Source organism: Hemitrygon akajei, chromosome 4 (genome assembly GCF_048418815.1).
Source record: "Hemitrygon akajei chromosome 4, sHemAka1.3, whole genome shotgun sequence".
In the NCBI taxonomy this organism is placed as follows: Eukaryota; Metazoa; Chordata; class Chondrichthyes; order Myliobatiformes; family Dasyatidae; genus Hemitrygon; species Hemitrygon akajei.
The window spans coordinates 155,927,729-155,952,153 of record NC_133127.1 but is presented as its reverse complement, the minus strand read 5'-3'; the positions used below and the strand labels follow the sequence as shown (position 1 = coordinate 155,952,153).

Sequence of the window (24,425 nt, the reverse complement as noted above, 5' to 3'; positions counted from 1 at the left end):
TAAGGGACCCAAAACTGTTCACAACAATCCAAGTGAGGCCTCACCAGTGCCTTATAAAGCCTCAACATTGCATATTTTAGTCCTCTCGAAAGGTAAGCTAACATCACATTTGCCTTACTCAACTGAAAACTAACCTTTGGGGACTCCCAAGTCCATTTGCATCTCAGATTTTTGAATTTTCTCACCAATTTAAGTGCTTGACCCTACACTTCCCGACACTGTACTCCATCTGCCACTTCTTTGTCCATTCTCCTAATCTGTCTAAATCCTTCTGTAGCCTCTCTACTTCCTAAAGGTACCTGACCCTCCACCTATTTTCATATTGCCTGCAAACTTTGCAACAAAGTCATCAAATCCATTGTCCAAATTATTGACATAACACAAAAAGAATCGGTCCCAACACAGACCCCTGTGGAACACCATTAGTCACCTCTTACTCAACTGTCACCACTAGTCACCGGAAGACAACCAGAAAAGGATCCCTTTATTCCAAATCTTTGCCTCCTGCCAGTCACCCACTGATCTATCCATGCTAGTATCTATCCTGTAATACCATCTTGTTAAGCAACCTCATGTGCAAGACCTTGTCAAAGACCTTCTGAAAATTCAAGTACACAACATTCAATTCTCCTCTGTCTATCCTGCTTGTTATTTCTTCTAAGAATTCCAACAGATTTGTCAGGCAAAGGTTTTCCTTGAGGAAACCATGCTAACATTGACATATTTTATCACATGCCTCTAAGCACTCCAAAACCACATCCTTAACAATCGACTCCAAATCTTCCAAACCACTGAGGTCAGACTAACTGGCCTAGAATTTCCTTTCTTCTGCCTCTCTCCCTTCTTGAAGAGTGGAGTGACATTTGCAATTTTCCAGTCTCTGGAAGCATGCCAGAATCTATTGATTTTTGAAACTTCATTACTAAGGCCTCCACAATCTCTTCAGCCACCTCTTTTAGAACCCTAGGGTGTAGTCCATCTGGTTCAGGTGACTTATCTCCCTTCAGGCCTTTTTGTTTCTCCAAGCACCTCCTCCTTAGTGATAGCAATTTCACTCAGATCTGCCCCTTAACACTCTTGAAGCGCCGCCGTACTGCTAGTATCTTCCACAGTGAAGACTGATACAAAATACTTATTCAGTTCAGTACGTCCACCATTTCCTTGTCCACCATTACGACCCCTCCAGCTTTATCAGTGGTCCGATATCTACTCTCACCTCTCTTTTACACTTTATATATCAAAAAACTTTTGGCATCATCTTTAATATTATTGGCTAGCTTACCTTCATATTCTATCTTTTCCTTCTTAATGACTTTTTTAGTTGCCTTCTGTTGGTTTTTAAAAGTTTCCCAATCCTCTAACTTCCCACTAATTTTTGCTCTATTATATTCCATCTCTTTGACTTCTCTTGTCAGCCACGATTGTGCCATCTTCCTTTAGAATACTTCTTCCTCCTTGGGATGTATCTATCCTGTGCCTTCCAAATCGCCACCAGAAATTCCAACCATCGCTGCTCACCATCGTCCCTGCTAGTGTTTCTTTCCAACCAACTTTGGCCTGCTCCTCTCTCACGCCTCTGTAATTCCCTTTACTCCACTGCAATAGTGATACATCTGACTTTAGCTCTCCTTCTCAAAATGCAGGGTGAATTCTACCATATTGTATTATGATCACTGGCCTTTATGGGCCCATTGCACAACACCCTATCTAGAATAGCTGATTTCCTAGTAGATACTCCAAAAAGCTATCTCTCAGGCATTCCACAAACTCCCCTTCTTGGGACCCAGCACCAACCCGATTTTCCCAATCTGCCTGCATTTTGAAATCTCCCATGACTGTCGAACATTTCCCTTTCAGCTTGCATTTTCTATTTCCCGTTGTAATTTGCAGTCCACATCCTTACTATTGTTTAGGGTCTTTTTACCCTTTGCAGTTCCTTAACTCTACCCACAATGATTCTACACTTTCGAATCCTATGTCACCTCTTTCTAATGATTTGCTTTCATTTTTTACCTTTAGAGCCACCCCACCCCCTCTGCCTACCTGCCTGTCCTTTCGATACAATGTTTATCCTTAGACATTAAGCTCCCAGCTATAATCTTCTTTCTGCCATGATTCAGTGATGCCCATAAAGTTATACATGCCGATCTGTAACTGTACTACAAGTTCATTTACCATATACTTTGTGCATTTAAATATAACACCTTCAGTCCTGTATTCATCACCCTTTATGATTTTGTCCCCCTTTTACATTGCAACTTATCCTGTTGACTGAAATTTTGCCGTGTCAACAGCCTCTCCTTGCTAGCAGTCTCACTACACACTGCCTCTGTTTGTAAACCAACTACCCCATCCTTAGCACTATTCCCATCCTAGCATACTGGTTAGCAAAAGGCTTTACAGTACAGGCAACCCGGATTCAATTCTCACTGCTGTCAGCGAGGAGTCTGTACATTCTCACTGCAACCACATGGGTTTCCTCTGGGTGCTCCAGTTTCCTACAAAGTATCCAGGACATCTTCAAGGAGCAGCATCTCAGAAAGGCAGTGTCCATTATTAAGAACCTCCAGCACCCAGGGATGCCCTTTGTTACCATCAGGTAGGAGGTACAGAAGCCTGAAGGAACACACTCAGCAATTCAGGAACAGCTTCTTCCTCTCTGCCATCCGACTCCTAAATAGCCCTTGAACCTGTGAACACTACCTTACTTTTCAATATATATTATTTCTGTTTCAGTGTAATTTTTAACCTCCAATATACATATACTGTAATTTATTTAGTTATTTATTTATCTTCTATATTGTGTAATGCATTGAACTGCTGTTGCTAAGACAACGGATTTCATGACACATGCCAGTGATAATAAACCCGATTGTGGCTTATCACTTCCTCAGTCTCCCGTATGAGTCAAAGGTCATCGAGCCGCAGCTCTGGTTCCTTAACGTGTTCTCCGCGGAGCTGCAGCTCAGTGCACCCGGTGCAGCCTGGAGTCTCCCAGGATTCCCACATCTCACACACAGAATAAAATACAGTCTGGAGCCTAACTGTACCATAACACATAAGGAATGATGAATAAAGAAGAAGAAAAAGAAACTTACCAGGTACTTACCTTGCCCAAGCCTGATGAGCCAAAGCCATTGCAACACTGGCTCACTCTGCTTGCCCTACCTTAGTTATATTCGCCCTTACTAATGAATCCCGTTCACTGATTGGGCACTGTCCAACTCCAAAAACTACCACAAAGTGCTGTTTTTTAAAAATCTTCAGCCACATACGCAAGTGAAATCGCGGCTTTTTCTCATGCACCCACTCACTGATTTGGCACAGTCCAACTCCCAACATGCACAGCAACTCCAGTCATGTAAAGAGATTAGAGAAATTCAGATTGCTCTTCTTGGAAGTGATGAAGATAAAAGGAAATACAAAACAAACATTCAAAATCAGAAGTTTGTTGGAATGAATAGGGAGAACCTATTTCCATTTGCCAATGTGTCTGTTAGCTCTCAAAATAGACTTAACAGTTGTTATAGAACATAGAACAGTACAACACAGGAACAGAGCCTTCAGCTCAGGACTTTGTCAAGTCAAGTCACTTTTATTGTCTTTTAGACCATAACTGCTGGTACGGTACATAGTAAAAATGAGACAACGTTTTTCAGGACCATGGTGTTACATGACACAGTACAAAAACTAGACTGAACTACCTAAAACAACACAGAGAAAGCTACACTAGACTACAGACCTACACAGGACTGCGTAAAGTGCACAAAAACAGTGCGGGCATTACAATAAATAATAAACAGGACAATAGGGCAAGGTGTCAGTCCAGGCTCTGGGCATTGAGGAGTCTGATGGCTTGGGGGAAGAAACTGTTACATAGTCTGGTCATGAGAGCCTGAATGCTACGGTGCCTTTTCCCAGACGGCAGGAGGGAGAAGAGTTTGTATGAGGGGTGCATGGGGTCCTTCATAATGCTGTTTGCTTTGCGGATGCAGCGTGTGGTGTAAATGTCTGTAATAGCGGGAAGAGAGACCCCGATGATCTTCTTAGCTGACCTCACTGTCCGCTGCAGGGTCTTGCGATCCGAGATGGTGCAATTTCCGAACCAGGCAGTGATGCAGCTGCTCAGGATGCTCTCAATACAACCCCTGTAGAATGTGATGAGGATGGGGGGTGGGAGATGGACTTTCCTCAGCTTTTGCAGAAAGTAGAGACGCTGCTGGGCTTTCTTTGCTATGGAGCTGGTGTTGAGGGACCAGGTGAGATTCTCCGCCAGGTGAACACCAAGAAATCTGGTGCTCTTAACGATCTCTACCGAGGAGCCGTCGATGTTCAGCGGGGAGTGGTCACTCTGTGCCCTCCTGAAGTCAACAACCATCTCTTTTGTTTTGTTCACATTAAGAGACAGGTTGTTGGCTCTGCACCAGTCCGTTAGCCGCTGCACCTCCTCTCTGTAAACTGACTCGTCGTTCTTGCTGATGAGACCCATCACGGTCGTGTCATCGGTGAACTTGATGATGTGGTTCGAGCTGTGGTTTGCAGCACAGTCGTGGGTCAGCAGAGTGAACAGCAGTGGACTGAGCACACAGCCAAACTAATTAAGCTAATGATACCCAATTAAACTAATTCCTTCTGCCTGCACATGGTGAATACCCCTCCATTCTCTGCATATTCCTGTGCCTATGTAATAGCCCCTTCTGCACCCTCACCATATTTGCCTCTACTGCCACCTCTGGCATTGCATTCTCGGCACCAGTTGCTCAATGTGCAAAAAAGAAGTTACCACACACATCTCCTTCGAATTTACCTCTCTCAGCTTAAATGTATGTCCTCTAGTATTAGACGTTTCAATCCTGGGAAAAAAGATGCCAGCTATCTATTCCATCTGTACCTCTCCTACTGTAATTTTATAAACTTCTGTCAAGTCTTCTCTCAGTCTCTGTTGCTCTAGAGAAAAACAAACCTAGTTTGTCCAACCTCTCCTTTTAGCACATGCCTGCTATTTCAGAGAGCATCGTGGTAAACCCCCTCTGCACCCTCTCCAAAGCCTCCACACTCTTCCTATAATGGGTTGACCAGTACTGAATACAATACTCCAGATGTGGCCTAATCAGAGTTTTATAAAGTTTCATCATTACCAGCCCATCTACCTTTGCAGTCACTCTCAGGGAGCTGTGGGCCTGGAGGGAAAATGAAAAATGTATTTTGCAGTAAGTTGATAAGGTCTTAATTACAATACTGGAAAAAAACTGAAAATAAATCCAATAAAAACAAGGACAAAAAGGGAATTGGATGCATATCTAAAAAGTAGAAAAACAGGAGAATAGGACACTTCAGTATTTATTTCAAAAAGCCAGCAAGGACAAGATGCGCTGCACTTGCAAATAACTTTGAGTAGAGAAATCAGAAAAAAATTATCTTAAATGACACAGCATATTGAACAGGTCATAAAACCAAACAGGCAGAAGTTAATAAAGTCCTGATAAAGAGTCTCAGCCTCTTTATTTTGTGAGTGTTGCAGATGGAAGTTAAGATGTTATTGAATCTTGTAAGTCACAAGCCTAATACATAACTCTCAAATTAAACCTCAGAGAACCCTTAGATACTTTATGTGCACATTGAAACCTACCAAAAGTGAAATGGTCGACTGATACTAGTTCTTGACTCACAAACACGAATAGGAAAAAAATCTTAATGGAAGAAAGATTGTTAGATAACTAATTTTGCAGTTTGAGACAAAGGCTGGTAGGTGGTAGATGGAAAGGTAAGAATTTTATTTTAAATAGGCTAGTGGAAGTGGCTGGGAGAACAGAAGAGAGGCATAAGGGTAGAGACAGAGACTGGTAGAAGGAGGAATGATGGACAGATGGAACCAATATAGAAGTGCAAAAAGATTAAGGCTAGCGACGGCAGTCAAAAGAAGACAGACACAGCACAACAACAGTGACAAAAACAGCTAAGAGTGATGATACACCAATAATGAACCCTACTTCAGACTAAAAACAAATGTGTGATAAAGGCATTTCTGACGACTGCACATCAGAACTCCAAACAATATGAATTCATTTCAAAGCAAACTGTTCCATATCAGAGGAGTGGGATGATTTCAAGGGAAACTGCAGTAGGAGTTTGCATGGTGAAAGGAGCAAGAGGATCTATCACCTTCCCTTCAAAGCGATAAGCACAATCAGTTTGGACCGGATTTAGAAGGGCAATCTGTTGACGTAAAAAATCATTTGTCCGAAGGTAAAACACACATATTAATCACTTACTTTGGGCGTGATTGTTTTTCTCTTAGGTATTTTCAATATCAAATGAGGGATTTAACATACACGGATGGCAGGTCTGAATCCCTTTGAAGAATCGTAGTATCGCTCTCTCAATGTTAAAATTCAGTATGGAAGAGCGCGGAACAGCACATGCCTACCCGTGGAATTAAGCCTCAAGAATGTTGTACCTCATTGCTAAAACCAGAAACTATACTGTTATTTTGAAACACCTACAGTATTTTCTTGAAGAGAAATCACGAGATTATTGGTTTCCCTGAATTCTTATTGCATCATTAGTTCGGTAATTTTCAGAGTTTAAGTGCGACTGGGGAAATGTTTTCTTTGGAGAATGAGAAGAGACAAATATCTTGACTTAGATATGCAATTAAAAAGCGGGTGCCGGAAAGGTGCAGGTTTTGGAGGGGCACCGGGACACCGAGGGCATTTCAGCGGAGGGGGCCCCGCCCCCTGCTGGTATGCCGGCCGCTCCGCGTGAGCGCGGCCACGTGATCCGAATGGAATGAAAACAATGTGGAAGGCGGCTGTCAATCAGGTGCTTTCCGAGCTCCGGCCCACATTCTGCGAGCGAGCGATCGGCACCCCCGACTCTCCCTGCAGCGCACGATCCGGAGGAAATTATTACAAGCCAGAAGCTTAGGGGTAGGAAAGGCAGCAACGTCAAGTAAGTAATTAAACTTCAAACTTAACGCAGTAGCTCTCAAAGCAGTTCAATTGTACGATTAGATTGATCATATTTAAATATTTTATACATATCAAATTGTCCGGCCTACGTGTTTAAATTTCTTAAAATTTAATAGTGAAACTAATCTGAGTTAAGTGCTGTCCTGAGCTTTTTATAGGATTACAGCTGACGTTTCTTAATAATTTGTCATTGTTGAAGATTAACCAGATTTATGCGACTTTATAGTAATTTTTAATGATAATGTTGGTAAATGGGGACTTCTTTTTTCTCTATTCCCACAGCACAACATGGTGTCGCTGGTAGATTGAATGTATTTTCTCCCTGCTATGGAATGTGGTTGCTCGGGCCGAGGTGCGTTCCATTGGCTCTGAGCCGCATAACTTCGTGTAAAAAAAAGAGAAACTGCGGTGACTCCAAATTGCCTGTATTTATCCCATTAAATCGGGGACAGTCTTGGGGAGACGATTTGTGATCTTAACGTGTAATTAACTACGGAAGATATTTTTGATGGTAATGTATTGTTTAAATCTCTTCTTGTCCTGTCACGTTAAAAAAAACACTCCCGATTATTTGAAGCAGTTTCTTTTTGACTACGATCTTAAATGTACCGTGAAGTAAACCCGTTTCGCAGTCTTCTTAAACCTTGACCAGTTCGAGTATAGATCCCACTTTGGGAGAGTTCGCGTGTCCGTTTGAAACATGATAACAATTTCAGAACATTTTTGAGGCCAGCCAAAGACCCTCTGATGACAGCTTCGAGTAGCCACTGACGTCCGCGGAATCAGGGCCGCAATGTAGGCAATTCTGAAGCTTGCATGCTTTCGGAAGCTTGTCATCGGTAATTCTAGACGTCCGGTATAAAATATCAAGTGCAATCAAAAGCGAAGGGTAGAGTTATCAGATGAATAAAATTGTCGATAAGCTACTTTCGAATAATCTATTCGTCGATTACTAGAATAATCGGGTTCTTTGTTAATGCTATATTCTGCTTCTAACTTTCGCGCATAGTGGGGAGGAGGAATAAAAAGGAAACAAGGATATGGGGGGCAATCGACCTATCACTTTTAGAGAAAATTCTAGAATCTAATTTTATTGAAGTCATGCTGTTTAACTAATTTGTTCGACTTCATGGTGGTTAGGACTTGCGAGATAGATATAGTGCCCATCATTGGATTGGTTATTAAGCAAAATACTTGGCTCCTTTGCCAGTTGGAATGCTGTTGGGTGTTAGAAAGATCAGTGCTTGGTCTGAATTATTTACAATCTTAACAATGACTTAAATGAGTAGTGAATAAAATTTATTCAGATTTTCTGGTGGGAAAACTAACTGGAATAACTAAAGGGAACTAGTTGGAAAAATCTGAAAAAATGTTGGAAAAGCTCAGTTGGTATGTCAATATTTCTGGTGGGCGGGTGACATTTTAGAGTGACTAACCTCAAGAGTTAGTAAAATTTCAAGATGTAATACATTTCAAGATGTATTCAAGGCGGGATACAGGGAAACAAAATTTAAAAACATGAGAAAACCTACACAAATTTTGCATTTAAAATTAAAGTTCTAAAGGAGGGGTAAATCAGAGTATCAGTATCATGATATAAAAGTGTTGAACTCCCAAGTTCAGAAGTTAGTAATGAGCCCAAAAGGTCACCTGACCAGGGATTGATAGATTTTTGAATGGGAGTGAAGACACAAGGGTAATGCAAAAAGGTTTAGTTGACGGAGAAGATCTTCCATGGTGTAACGAAATGGAGGAGCCTGTTTGTAGGACTGAATGGTTCAGATCTGGTCCTTCTGTTCTCACATTGATAATATATTGATAATATCAGCCGTTGATAATATCAGTCCTCATTCTAGTGCTGTATTTGATGCATATCTTAGACTTTAAAATGTGTAATGCATTTGTTTCTCATCGCAACAATGCACAAACAAATTATAATCCAAATTAGAGATAATTTGTAACACATTTCTGCTAATCAATGTTTTAGTTTACTATTTTCATATATATATATATATATATATATATATATATATATATATATATATATGTATAAACAAATAAGTGCATTACTTTTCCCAGTGTATACACACAACGTAATGCAAAACCTTACTGAATCCCATTTTGGTTGGTAGTATCAACACCTGAAAAACAGCAATTACTTTTTACTTGAAAAAGCTTCAGTTTTACAAATTAACTATCATTGGATTTCAACCTCAAAGTAATTCCCTCTTTTTAAAAAATCTCTACATTGGTGGAATTTTCTCCTTTTAGCAGGAAACATTTGAATGTGGTTATATGCCTCATTAAGCTAAATACATGTATCTGATTTCCAACAATCCTTAAATTATTTTGAAATATTACATGGGGTGCTAGCAGTTAATCAATAAATGTTTTCACAATTTTCAAAAATGTAATTTTAACCATACCTGTAGAAAAGAGGTAATGTAACTGCACACAGAAGAATAACAGGTTAAATTAGAGCAGTGCAGGTTACTGTGACAGAATATGTTTGTACAATACAGGTATGAAAGTTTTCATCTCTAAAACAGTACCAATATTAACATGGTGTGGTGATAATTAAAATGTTAGCTGAAGTATATTTTGTTTTAGATTAATAAAACCAATTTTCAAAATATTTTGTCTTAGTCTTATTAGTTGATTTTAAAAAGTTGTAGAATCCTGGAGAATATAGATATTTAAACTAGGTCCTATGGATCCTGAGAACTGTCATATCACGTGCCATGTTTTTAAAAAAATCTTAAATTACTAACAGGTTGTTTCATTACTTCTTGAATGCTGTATTCTGCATACATTTAAGTAGTTAAATGTCTAATTGACAGGGAGTAGTTTATTCTCTTTCAGAAAAGCTGCCTTTTGTAGTATGATACAGAAAGTATTGGACATTTATTAACTATTGTCCTCCTGCCAAATAAGCGAGAGTGTCTAATGATGCTGAACTCATTGCTTTGCAATGAACTCATTGCTTTGCAACAGGGATGTATATTCTCTAGATAATAAGTGGTCCAGAAGGTAGATAAGGCATCAGTATCTCTTGCTTATTGCCTAATGATATAAAATTCCTCCAGCTAGGCACATTTAAAATACAACAGTCACTAAGAAAAACGTGGTAATAAACTTGCTCAGAATTATAAGGAAGATGTAACAGCTGAAATAATTTTAATGTTTTTATAATATTTGTCTTTCAAGAATTAAAGGTGCCAATTATACACAATGTGCCCCATGTTTCTTATCACGGTTACATTGTAAAGAGTTAACTGCTATCTTTATTGTAACTACATTAAAACTATTATTACCCTTTTGTAGTCAAAACCTACCGCAAAATGTATATCAAAGTCTTGAAACAATTAGTAAGCCTTTGTACTTGAGGGATGTAAATGCTTTTAATTAATAAGTGTTACAAATTTGTTCATTTTCCTGTGCAAGTCATGGCAAGTTAAGTCTCCTCCCTTTAATTGACACTACTGATTAAACCAATTCATGGATAAAAGAAAAGAATATCGCTATAACTTGCCTCAGCTTGTTGTAAACTGCATAGTTCACATTTTTTTCTGCGAAGTACTTATTGCAAAATAGTGCACATGTATAATATTGTTCTATTTTAAGCATCCTAAAATAAATACCGGTAGATGGGTAATTAATTTCAATTCTGAGGTTGCTTAAAAGCCCTCCTCCACCCCCGGCCCAAAAAAATACAAAACTAACTTGATTTGCTTGAAAGAGACAATTAATTGAGTGGTGCTCAGCTGGATATTGATCATCTCTTCACGCATTCGGTAAAATAATTGTTTGCTATTTAATTTATTGATCTATGATCCTACAGCACAAGACGCCCCTTCACTTTCCTCTCTATTGTATAATATTATTGTTCGGTTTTTGTTGATATTTTTTCTCAGTATCTTTTTGAAGTTGTAGTTTATACTGTTAATGGCATTGGTCTAATCCAGAGGATAAAGGTCCATGACTTTGCATTTCAAAATGGTAAAATTTGGCTCTTCTAATTATGGTGATTTTTTTTTTTGGTGTGGCCATTTCAAAGAAAGGAAATAACTGACATTGTCTGCTCGGGCTAGAACAAGCAAATATTGTTTCCATTGGCCAATCACAGTATACCTGGCACTCTCTGAATGTAGGGGAGCTTCCTCTTTCTTTCCCTATAAATATTCACATGATTCTAAATGGTTCTGTCTTGGTCTCTGAAGAGTATATGAGGCATTAAAGCTGCGCTGTAACTCCAGGAAGAATTATTTTATTAGAATGCATTAATCAGTGTGATGTGCTGATTAATCAACAAATTTAAAAATATATAGGGTACCAAATTAGTGTGGAGTATGTTATGACACCAGTAAAACAGAGAGACTAAGTTTCAAGATATTCCCCTCAATTAAATTTGAAAACTTGATCTACTGAGATGGCAACAAAATCTGGGGAATAGGTCAACCCTGAAGAATTTTAAATCTTCTCTTCAATGGGAATTCAGTGAGACCCTCTCTCACTGCTCCCTCTCTGTGATCGCTGCTGCCTTCTGACTCTTCAACCATGTAACTTCCAGCTATGCTTCTCTCGCTTTCCCTCCTCTCACCTTTTTAATTCAGGCGTATTCTCTCTTCCTTTTCAGTCCTGAAGAAGGGTCTCGGCCTGACATGTTCACTGTTTATTCATTTCCATAGTTGCTGCCTGACCTGTTGAATTCTTCCAGCATTTTGTGTGTGTTGTGTTGAATAGGAGATAAAGGAATATTTTAGAGGGCATTTTGACTCTGGGTATGTGATATATTCTCTTAGTAATAGAATTGTAATGGGCAATTACTGTTTATCTCTGCATTTTCAGACAAATAGCTCAACTTCAAAATAATTGTTAAATTTCAGATTTGAAGAGTTATTGAATTTCTTTTAGCTTGGCTTTTGTTACATGTATAGAATGGCCACTTTGTTAGGCACAGGAGTGTATATTCATGGTCTTATGGCGCTGTAGCCCATCCACTTTGGGGTTCAACATGTTGTGCATTCAGAGATGCCTTCTGCACACCACTGTTGTAACATGGGATTATTTGAGTTACTGTCACCTTCCTGTCAGCTTGAACCAGTCTGGCCATTCTCTGACCCAGGCATTTCCCCCCACAGAACTACCTCTCACTAAATGTTTTTTCTTTTGTTTCTCACACCATTCTGTGCAACCTCTAGAGATTGTTGTGTGTGAAAATCCCAGGATGCTCAGACCACCCCATCTGGCACTAACAATCATTTCAGTCAGTCATTTAGGTCACATTTCTTCCTCATTCTGATGTTTGGTTTGAACAACTGAACCTCTTGACCATGTCTGCATTCTTTTATAACATTGAGTTGCTGCATGAGAATTTGCATTAACGAGTGGATGTACCTAATAAAGTGAGCACTGTATTTTTTTTAGAGTGACATTGTATCGTGTAAAGGAGTATTTGAAAAAATTAACTACTACTCTAGCCTACCTGAAGGTAGATGATAGGAATTCCACAGTACAGGAAAGATATGGTTGGCATTGGTGTAGTACCATCAATAAGTTCCAAAGTGTATCACTCAAAACAGGCACATGAAAGCTGAGTTTGGAGAGAAAGAGGCGACCTGAGATTTAACAGATAGTTATGTAAGAATATGGGCCTTGCATTGCTCTTCCATAAAATGAGGGTCGTTTTTGCACCATTTTAATAATTTATTCAATATACGTAATTGATTTAGTTGTTTATTATTATGTTTTATTTTATTTTCTTTCTCTCTTTGCTAGATTATGCATTGCATTGAACTGCTGCTGCTACGTTAACAAATTTCATATCACATGCCAGTGATAATAAACCTGAGTCTGATTCTAACATATCCTATTGCACAACACTAACCCATAAATAATCTCAGCTACAGTGGATTTCAGTTAATTGGGACACATCGGGACCAGTACATTTTGGTCCAGTTAAGCAGCTGCCCCAGTTACCCAAATTTTCATGGAAATAGTTTGAAAAGGTATAAAAAAAGACAAACTGAGGAACAAATTATGTATTTAAATAAAATATAGAACAAACTAGAACACTACCAATACTACTGCAGTACTATAAATCAATATTAGTTCCTAATACTTATTGCTGGAAGAACTCATCTGTGTCATGTACTTTTAACTGTAAATGTACAAAATCACCGCTGATAATGGATTGCCTTTATACAAAACTGTCAATCATTACATGCTCCAAATCTTCATTTTTCATCTTAATGTTCAAGATGATTGTCGATGCTTCAAATTCTTTGTAGTTCCTAACTTGTTAAAGTAGTGAAATCGTTCTATTTTTTTACTCCCAGCTGTTTCTGGCATCTCCAAGCCTCAATGCTTAAAACCACTGTAAGCAAAATAGTTCTGAATTGTCTTGCTGCTTATTTCTTGCCAACTGCTTTTTTGAACACAAACACACACATCTGACGCTATTTAAAAACTGCTTTAAGCACAGTGTAGTGTCTGACGGCCTCGCGAGTGTACGTGACTGACGCTAGTTAGACTCTGTTTGACAACAGTCGCAGTCCCAATTAAGCAGCATAGTGTCCCAAATAAAGGGAGTCCCAGCTATTTTCTCAATTAGTTTTTGTTCTTTAAGAATTGTCACAAATAAGGGGCTGCCCCCAGTAACTGGGACGCACTGTATATCTTAGAAAATATGGATCACTTTTTATATCTTGGAGCCGCATCTCAATGAAACTCATCACCACGTCTAGAGTATCTGCCCAGCCTTTGGCTTCGGGGGGGAGTATTCAAAGATCAAAACTCAAACCAGCATGACGTTGATGCTCTACTGAGCAGCAGTGATCTATGCTCTTTAGAGACATGGACCACCACCAGAAAGCACCTCAAAGTAGAGGAGAAGTGACTCCCAAGGCTATGCCTGAAGAGCTGTCGAATTCATTGTCAGAATTAACATCAGCTTCCTCTTCAGGCCAATATCTCCATCATTGAAGTTATGATTAGACTCACACTATTTGCACATTAAACTGCCTGAAGCTTGTCATCTGTTCAGAGCTCAAGATGTCAAGAGTTTCCCAGAAGGACAGAAAAAGTACCTTGAATTTGTTTGTGTGTGTGTGTGTGTGTGTGTGTGTGTGTGTGTGTGTGTGTGTGTGTGTGTGTGTGTGTGTGTGTGTGTGTGTGTGTGTGTGTGTGTGTGTGTGTGTGTGTGTGTGTGTGTGTGTGTGTGTGTGTGTGTGTGTGTGTGTGTGTGTGTGTAAATTAATATTCTTCTAAACCTATTGGGATCCTTGTCCCATAGAAATAGAAAGGTGCTGAGAGTTACTTGTGGATCCTATGCGAAAACACAAGAACATTCTAAACAAGCCACCACATTAAACATCTCTGCCTCTCTCGTGGCAGTACTCTTATTTGCTATGTACCTTAAATCCAACATCACTGGAATGGATAAAAAAAGTCATTCTTGAGGGCTGCCTAAAAAATACCGTATTGAGTCACTATTACAATGTGACAAGTGTCAGGAGTACACGTGCAAGTCCTTTGTGAGTGTTGACTCAAGCAGCTATCAATTAAACCAACCTACCCTCTAAACAAAAAGAATTGGTATTGATGTCAGAAAGGGCTGAATTCATAAGTATCAAGTACTGCTTTCTGAATAGCTTTTGTTTTTTCTCTCAGAAATAGCACAGTATAGGGGACTCAACACTCTTGGCTAGAAAGGAGATAAAAACCAATCAGAATTCTTCTCATTGCCAAGCAGAGTACCCTGCTGGAAATTGTACTCTTCGTCACTTAGCAAAGACGAGGTGAAGCCTAGCTGTGATGCCTATCATCATCATGTGGTCTACCCCATTGCTGGGTCTATTTAAAAAAGAACATCCCCCAGAGAACTATTCAACGTTTTTCCAACATGAGTCTGGAACTTCTGCAAGAATAGGAAAGAGAGGGAAAATATTAAGACCAGGGTAAACTGTGCTTTATTAACAAGAGGTTAAGAAGCTATTTGGATATTGGAGTATAGGATATTCTTAGCAGTTTTTGAAAAATAATATATATTCACATTTTATTTGAAAATGTACTCTGTATGTTGGATTTTGCAACCTTTTTATAACCATTCATCCACAAATGTACACATACTTGCAAACGCATATGTAAAGGAGAAAGTGTGTTCATAATATATTTCAATCAAGTAACTGGTTAGAGAATTTTGCTTTTTGTAAATATAACTGTCTTATTAACTCTTCTTCTATATTTCAGGTCAGGATGGTCATGGGAATGAAGCTGACATACTCTTTCTGTTGAAAATAAATCAAAGGACCACGAGTGACTATCAACAGAGGAAGTATAAATATATTGATTACAGCAGACTGATACAACTTCCTCAAAATCTGCATTGAGTCCATAGAGAGTTTATTTATGAAAAGCACAAGTTGTTTTGGTGATGAGGCCAAAGACATTTCCAGCCACTTCATATGTTGGAAACAGCCGCCAAAGACTACAGGAAATTCGGGAAGGGTTGAAGCAACCTCCTAAGTCTTCAAGCCAGGGCTGGAATGTTGGCTCTAACAATGAAACCCAACTTGACCCGAAAGTCACTGTTGGAAAAGATGCCACCAGACAGCAGCAGATGCGACCCGTCCCAAAATTTGGCCCTTATCAGAAAGCTCTCAGGGAAATCAGAAACTCCCTGATGCCATTTGCAAATGAGTCGGGTTCATCCATCAGCGTTGAAGTAAACAGGCAAATGCTTCAAGAATTAGTGAATGCTGGTTGTGAACAGGTACGTCTCACTGATAGTACGTTTTGCCATATGCCGCTAATTTGTAAAACGTTAAGCTTTCACTGCCACTGGGAAACTAAAAGTGTATTGGCTTGTAATTTCCATGCAAGTTACCTCCACACTCAATTGTAATGAAGAGGGTACAACTGGATACCAGTAAATGATAATGACAAAAGTGAATGACTGAGGTAGAAGTAGGAGGAAATAATGGTGGTGAACTGTCTGAAGCCATTGTACAGTTATTTTTTCAAAATCCATTTTCATTGTAAATGGTGCATATAATGAGAAACGAAAGGTCATTTGGGGCAGCAGGTCGAGGCACTGTCTCATAGTGCCAGAAACCAGGGTTCAATCCTGACTTTGGGTACTACATAGAGTTTATCCATTCACTCTACATCAATGTCTCTCTCTTCTGAGTACTCTGGTTTCTTCTCACTTGTGACATTGGAGCAGAATTAGGCCTATCGAGTGTACTCCACCATTCAATCATGCTGATTTATTTTCCTTTTCAACCCCATTCTCCTGGCTTCTTCAATGAAGTCCCCCCTCATTCTTCTAAACAGGTCCAGGGCTATCAAGTGCTCCTCGTATGTTAAGCATTTCATTCCTGGGATCATTCTTGTGAGGCTCTTCTGGAATCTCTCAAATGCCAGCTCATCCTTTCTTTGATGAGTGCCCAAAACTGCTCAAACGTGGTCTAACCAATGCCTTATGAAGCCACAGCAATGCATCCTTGCTTTTGTATTTTAATGCTACCAGTTTAACCTGTGAATTAAATTTAGGGAATCCTGCACAAGGACTCTCAAGTCCCTTTGCACCTCGGATTTCTGAATTCACTCCCCATTTAGAAAGCAGTCGACACCTTTATTCCTTCTACGAAGTGCATGACCATACACTTCCCTGCACTGTTTTCCCCTTGCTGCTTATTTGCCCATTCTCCTAATCAGTCCGAGTTCTTCTGCAGACTCCGTTTCCTCAAGACTGCCTGCCCCTCCATTTACCTTTGTATTGTCCTCAAACCTGGACCAAGGCCATAGTACTATCATCCAGATCACTTTTTCCCACTTTGTCTCCTGCCAGTCAGCCTATTTTCTGTCCGTGCTAGTATCTTTCCTGTAATACCATGGGCTCTTGTTTAGCAGCTTCACGTGCAGCACCTTGTCAAAGGCCTTCTGAGATTGTAAATAAAAGCACCCACTGACTCTCCTTTGTCTATCCTGCCAGTTATTTCCTAAAGACGTGCAGGTTACAGGTTAATTGGCCACTGTAAATTGCCCCTAACAGGTGAATAATGTAATCAGAGTGAAAGTGGGGAGAATAAAGAAGTAGAATTAATGCAGGTTTATTGTAAATGGGTGATGATGGTCAGCAAGGATTTGGTAAGCCAAAAGACCTGCTTCTGTGACTCTGAGCTGGATCTTTACATGGACTTGTACAGATAGAAAGAGAGATGAGACAAGTGCAAGCAGACATGACTAACTCAGACATCTTGGCCAGTTTGAAGTTGAGTTTGCTGTCGTCTGCGCAGGTGCAATGAAAAATTACTTGTATCATCATCACAGGCACATAGCATCATATAAGCAACTTGCACTAGATAAATTATAACAAAGGGTCTCTTTTTGTGCAGTTTGACTCTGTGGCTCTTTGACCACTGATGGCAAAACAGTCCATGTGATTGATCATCCCTCTCCTACTGCAAATGCTCATTCCCTACAATATCAGTATCCAGCGGTACTGGTTCATATTGTGTATGAATTGACTATAGTTAATTGGTTAATTTAATAGCGCCTCTCAAACCTGGGGTCTTCACCACACGAAGGACCACTGCAGTTGGGAATAACAGCATTTGCAGATTCCAAGTGTATATCGTGTTGACTTGGAAAGATTGTTGTTCCTTTGTCACTGGGTCTATGTTGCGGAACTCGCTGTGTAATGGCACTGTGAGAATACCTCCGCCAGAAGTCTACCGCAATTCAAGCTGATGACCCACAACCATTTTAAGCACAAGTTGGAATGGACAATGAATGCCCTTGCCTTGCCAGTAACGCAAAATATGAAAAATTAATAGATTAAAATCATTTGTCAGGAAACTGCCAGAATCTGTAATTAAGGATGTGGTAGTAGGTCTTTTAGAAAATTACAATAAGATTCGGCAGAATCAGTCTGGTTTTATGAAAGGGAAACAGTGTTTGACAAATTGAGAATGTAGTCAGCAGGCCAGAATGTTGTACTTGTGTATGTGGATTTTAAAAGAGTTTAATAATGTGACATAAGTATTGGGCTTCAATCTAGTGTGGAGAAAGGATTGTTTACAGAGTAGAGCAGAGTAGGAATAAATAGTCTTTCTCAAGCAGGTAGGCTACTACCAGAAAGTGACTAAAAGAACCCAGCCTTGGTAATTTGTAACTTGTATCTATTAGATCAGAAGACCTGGGTAAATGTTTGCCCAATAGTGATCAGAGCAAGAATGGAAAGTGAAGAATAAGGAGGGTGCAATCTGTAAATGTTTAGCCAGGCTTAGTGAGTGAGTGTAAGGTGCAGTCAATAGAGTTTATCTGGAAAGTGGGAACTTAGTCACTTCTGCGGGAAGAAAATGGTAAGAGATCAATAAATCTTTAACATATGGGTTCATTAAACATAGAAAAATTTAGAGCTAGGATAAGCAGGCAATTAGGGTTGAATCAGGTTAAAACAAGTTAGACTGGCGGAGAGTTACATGGCACAGAAACGTCCCTTTGGCCCACTGAATCTGCATCGACCATCTACACTACTCCTACTGTAATTTTTCTTAATATTCCCATTATCTTTCCTCAGATTCAACCATTCACCAGCACACTAGGGGCAGTTTACATTGACCAAGTAACCTACCAACCAGTATATCATTTGAGCATCTGGTGATCAGGATCAAGCCAGGTTACTGGAACTGAAGCAGCAGCAATACCACGTGTGGTACTGTGCCACACGCATTCATAGAACATACAGATAGACTATCTACATGCAAGTTTCTGTTAAAAACAGTTTTAGCAATTCTCCAAAGTGTCTCCGATTGTGAAGCTATTGGCACACATGGATGCCATGTGAATACTCAGTTCAAAAGTGTTTTCATTTTACCTCAGTAAAATAATATGTTTTCCAGTGAACCTGGTTAGTTTAAAGAGAGCAGAGGAAATGCTGCCTCAGTTTCAAGAGCAAGTGGGAGAAAGAACCAGGTGAGCTTCACAGGAGGGTAGGAACCAGGGCACAAGTTTGTAAAATGTAGTTAGGGAGTTAGCACCCATTGAACCAGGTGCCAAGCTGATAGAATTTTCAAATAGCTGGAACGTAGATTATTTAGTTTTACCCCTATTTAGCTTTCCTTTCATCTTTGTACATTCATATCACTGAGGCCTGTATTGGTTTTATTTTCTTATCCCTGATGTGGGAAGGATGGTGCCCCAAGAGAATATCTGATGAGAAACTAACTCACCACTGACTGGACTAAATCTTGATGTTTCTGGTCTGAATAGGTTAGTATAATGTCAGACAGTCATTTACTGCCTAAGCTGTAGGAGTGTTACAAGGAGCTATTTGAAAACTCAATTTCTTTCAACAAAATACATTTGCTAAGTACTATTGAGTTGGATAATGTCATTAAGCAAGATGTTGTCTGTCATCAATTGGCATGACACTATGGTATGTCCTGACCATTTGATTGCAAAATGAGTGCATGCCTGGGCCCACAATCATGCATTGTCTCTGATGTGAGCACTTGATTTCTTACTCTTAGTCAACACTGACTGAAAAATTTTATCTATTGGAGAACTCAAAAGTTCCTTATCATTGAGCCAGTCATGGGTTCTGGAATCCTTTCTGTGTTATCAGTACATTTTTTTCATTGATTGCATTCCACATTTTGTTATTGGTTGAGGATTTAACATTAAAGATATTTGTTTCTCCTTCATTCCATCATCTTTCAAAGGCTTTATGCCTTGTTTAATTTATTGATAAGAGCTTCATCCGTGCTTTTATGTAAGAAAAATGTTTAATGATTCAAAATGTAAGAAAACTTAAACTAAGTAATCTAAAAGCTTAATAAAATGTAAAGAAAAAAATCACCTCTGATTCATATTAGTACAATATTCATACTGTGCAAATGTCTTAGAGATGTGTGTGTGTATATATAGTGTGTGTTTGTGTGAGGGGGAGTGCGTTTATAAATCTGGTGGGAGCAAAGGATGTTGGGAATGGCGAGGATGAAGTGCCATGGAAGGAGTGTGTGAGTCAGGTGATGGAGAGGGCATGCCAGGGGTGGGGGGGGGGGGGTGGTGTGGATGTCAATACTTGCAATACCTGCAAGTTCTTCATAGTTCCTAACTTGTTGAAGTAGTGAAATAGTTTCATTTTCACTCCTGGCTGTTTCTGACGCCTCCCAGCCTAAACTGCAGTGAGCAAAACAGTTCTGAATTGTCTTGCGTTTATTTCCGGCCACCTATCAGTGACTAAAAAATCGCTGCTTTTTGAAAACAAACACATGCAACTGACAGTTTTTTAGAACTCTTTGCTTGAAGAAAAGTGTGGTGCCTAATGGCCACTGAAGTGAGCTAGAAACAGTTCAGCAACAATCTCCTGTCCCAGTGAAGGGGCAATGTGTCCAAAATAAACAAAGGGAATCTCAGTTATTTTCTCAATCAGTTCTTTGTCCTTTGAGTTGTCCTAAATAAGAGCCTGCCCCAATTAATCGGAATCCATTGTATTATAAACTTTTTAATGCTTTTGGGCTCGGCCTACACTTCTCATTGACTGCTAAAGCAGCTAGCATAATTAAAGGTCCCAGCCACATGGAACATTCTCTTTTTCCCCCCCTCCTGAAAATACAAAAGCCTAAAAGCACCTACTGCTACGCTCAAGGTCATCTATGTTATAAGACTATTGAATGGTTCCCTAGTATGATAAAATGGGTTCTTGACCTCCCAATCTGACTTCTTGTGACCTTTCATCTTATGGTCTACCTGCACTGCACTTTCTCTGCTGCTTAATCTGCACCTAGTTATCATTTATCTTGTCCTACCTCGGTGCATTGTTGTAATGAATTTACAATTCTGTATGGCTGTATGTCAGTAAAGGGGTCAGTGTGGACATAGTGGAGGATTACAAATACCTGGGGATACGAATGGACAATAAACTGGACTGGTCAAAGAACACTGAGGCTGTCTACAAGAAGGGTCAGAGCCGTCACTATTTCCTGAGGAGACTGAGGTCCTTTAACATCTGCCGGACGATGCTGAGGATGTTCTACGAGGCTGTGGTGGCCAGTGCTATCATGTTTGCTGTTGTGTGCTGGGGCAGTAGGCTGAGGGTAGCAGACACCAACAGAATCAACAAACTCATTCGTAAGGCCAGTGTTGTTGTGGGGGTGGAACTGGACACGGTGGTGTCTGAAAAGAGGATGCTGTCCAAGTTGCATGCCATCTTGGACAATGACTCCCATCCACTCCATAATGTACTGGTTAGACACAGAAGTACATTCAGCCAGAGACTCATTCCACCAAGATGTAACACTGAGCATCATAGGAAGTCATTCCTACCCTTGGCCATCAAACTTTACAACTCCTCCCTCGGAGTGTCAGACACCCTGAGCCAATAGGCTGGTCCTGGACTTATTTCCACTTGGCATGATTAACTTATTATTTAATTATTTATGGTTTTATATTGCTATATTTCTTCACTATTCTTGGTTGGTGCGTCTGTAACGAAACCCAATTTCCCTCAGGATCAATAAAGTATGTCTGTCTGTCTGTACATGTGACAATAATAAACCAATTTACCAATTACTCTATAGTTGGTCTCTCTTGTACTTCCAAACACCTGGACTCACTGCATCAAAATCTTCTGAAATTTTCTCACCATTCTTTCATTCTGCTTTTGTAGAGAAAAGAATCTAGCCCGTTCAGCTATTTCCTCTAAAATATAACCTCTCAATTCTTGGGAACATCCTTGGAAGGACCTCCTTTCATGTGTGGTGGCTGTTTTCAGACACATGTTCACAAAATCTTTGAGTAGAACACATTTATGTGGTTGGTAAAGTTAGTGTGAAGTTTTATGAAATTCTGCACCTGGCACAGAAATGATTCTGGCACACTTAGCAACCTTGTTTATGGCAATACTGAGCTTGATTTTAGCCTTGCCTTCCATTCTGATCTGATTCAAACTAACCATCTTTGTTGATTCATTAGTTCAGAACAATCTCTTTTAAAGATCCTCGTCAAACATTTTTGTGCTTTGATGACCTCTAAGAACAAACAATCTGTGATTATTTTTTCTCGGAAACAACATTGCTACAGTTTCTGCAGTGCAAATAATAAACTAAAGACAATGATTTTCTCAGTGCAACTGCTGAGTAATCCCATCTCCATCAAATTCTTTGGGTTCTCTGTCTAAATAATTATTAAACTCTTAACTGGTAAAGATAAAAATCTACATCTTATTGCCTCAGGATATCCCAAAACATTTATAACCACATTTATTACTGTTGACATTTTGTCACTATTGTTGCAGAGATAATCATTGGGCCACCTCTTAGTAGAGCCAATTAATCTGTATTTGATTGGTTCAATTTTAGACTCATTACAGAATTTCATTAAGATTATTGTTACCAATTGCTCAGGAAAATTTATGGTGAGATGAAAAACCAGTGAGGATTGCTGTCTGCCTCTCAAACAAATGTAAACATCCCTTGGTGATTTTCAAAGAACAAGAGGTCTCCATGTCGTCTTGATAAATATTTATCTTTAAAGATAATGCTACATGAAGCAAACATCATCTGGCCATTAGCGCATTGTTAATGCAATCTTGTGTATTTAGTACTGGTGGCACTTCATTAACTGGTATAGTGATCCTGAGACGTTATCAGATTGTAAAGAACAGCATATAAATGTGTTTATTTCCCACAACCCACTCATTAGTAGTGGCGTGTTGATCGTTAGCTTTCTAATGGTGCAGTGAGAAGAAGCAAAGGACACATTTCTATTTGGGAATACCTCCAAAGCAAAACAGAAATGTTATGCAATGCTAGAGTATGTTTTATGTTGGTTGCTATGGTGTAGGCATGGACCAATAATGCCTAGTTTGTTTTTAAGTTGTGAATTTATCAACTTGAACTCATGGGAGAGGATTCCAACAGTATTACTGTTATATGGAAGTTTTTAGTAACTGAAAACAAGGCTTGCATTTCCCCTGACATCTGAGTCAATGGAGAAACAGAAATCAATTGGCAATTAATCCAAATTTAAAGAAAATTCACTAATTCTTTGCTCATGTCACCACTTTGGAACAACAAATGAAGTAGTTTTGTGTAAATATGTGATGTATTACCTTTCATATGATTGCTCTTCTTTCACATTTTAATATATCATCAAACATGATTTTTAAAAAATAAAGTACGTTTATGTAGATAGTTTTGTGGAAGGCTTAAGCATTGAAAGGGTGAAGCACAGAAAAGCATTGCTGGCAACAAAATAATCTACTTTTCTTCCATTTGAATGAATGGAAGGAAAATTTAGCAGATTTAAATTACTGCTGAGTAATCCCATCCCCATCAAATTCTTCTTTGGGTTCTCTGTCTAAATAATTATTAAACTCTTAACTGGTAAAGATAAAAATCTACATCTTATTGCCTCAGGATATCCCAAAACATTTATAACCACATTTATTACTGTTGACATTTTGTCACTATTGTTGCAGAGGTAATCATTGGGCCACCTCTTATAGAGCCAATTAATCTGTATTTGAGGTTTTGTCCAGCATGTGCATTGCTGGTTGAGAGATAAAGAGAGCTGTATGCTATGGAATCTTTTATAGCGACTTGAATAGATAAATAGAATTTAAGCTCAATGCCTCAGCAGAAACCTAACACCTTCAATAATGTGGTGTCAGCTCAGTAATGCTATGAATATACACTTGAGTCTTGTCAGGATTATCAATTGAGTTAAATTGATTTTCTTTTGTAAAAACTAGCATCATACAAAACAAGACGTCCATAAAAGGATCAAGTAAATTTTGGAGACTCAGCTAATAGATGGAAGCAGGCAAAGGAAAAAAGAGAGGTAGATGGAGCGAGCTAGGAAATGGGGAGGGTGGTTGGAGACAGCTGCTGGTGGGAGATGCTTATCAATCTTCCTGTCATCTCTTACTTCTCTTCAGTACACCTATTACTTTCACTGCTGTCTCACCACTTCCCTTCTCTTTTTACTGGCCTTCACCGATGTGTGGTTTGACTTGAAACATTGACAGTTCCACAGATGCTGCTCAATCTGCTGAGTTCCTCCAAAGTCCAGAATCTGCAGGATTTTGTGTCTATTATTTTTTATTACTTAATTCAAAATGTAAGCCAAAAAGATTGTGGAGATTTTGAAAACATGCAATTAGAAAATGAAGAGCTCCACCTTTGCAATGTTTAAAGGTTTTAATTTTTTATTAAGCTGATTTGGACAGCATACTGAATTACTTTCTTCCCAACTGCATCTTGCAGTTTTCTATGGCTCTTTCACAGAACAAGTACAGCATTTCTGTTTAATTAAAAGAGATTGTTTTATATGTCCTTGAGTGTTAAATTACTTTCATATCATTTCTGAAACAAGATTGTATAAGTAAATGTTTGAGACGTAGTTTTGAATAAGTCCTCATCATTATTCATCTGAAACTGA

At 39.2% G+C, this 24,425-nt stretch overlaps 1 protein-coding gene across 4 annotated transcripts in view; it reads left to right on the top strand.

The window, feature by feature from the left end:
- Window positions 1-6,821: 6,821 nt before the first annotated feature.
- The window catches only part of lats2 (large tumor suppressor kinase 2), a 56,878-nt gene continuing 39,274 nt past the window's right edge, over window positions 6,822-24,425 (top strand). The window contains exons 1-3 of one of the 4 annotated variants that reach the window (XM_073043700.1): window positions 6,822-6,951; window positions 7,254-7,323; window positions 15,222-15,744. In XM_073043700.1, coding sequence (XP_072899801.1) covers window positions 15,406-15,744 — 339 coding nt within the window. In that variant the 5' untranslated portion in view covers window positions 6,822-6,951; window positions 7,254-7,323; window positions 15,222-15,405. Of the gene's footprint in view, window positions 6,952-7,253; window positions 7,483-15,221; window positions 15,745-24,425 lie in introns of all 4 variants that reach the window. The other 3 variants (XM_073043699.1, XM_073043701.1, XM_073043703.1) reach the window with 3 other exon arrangements.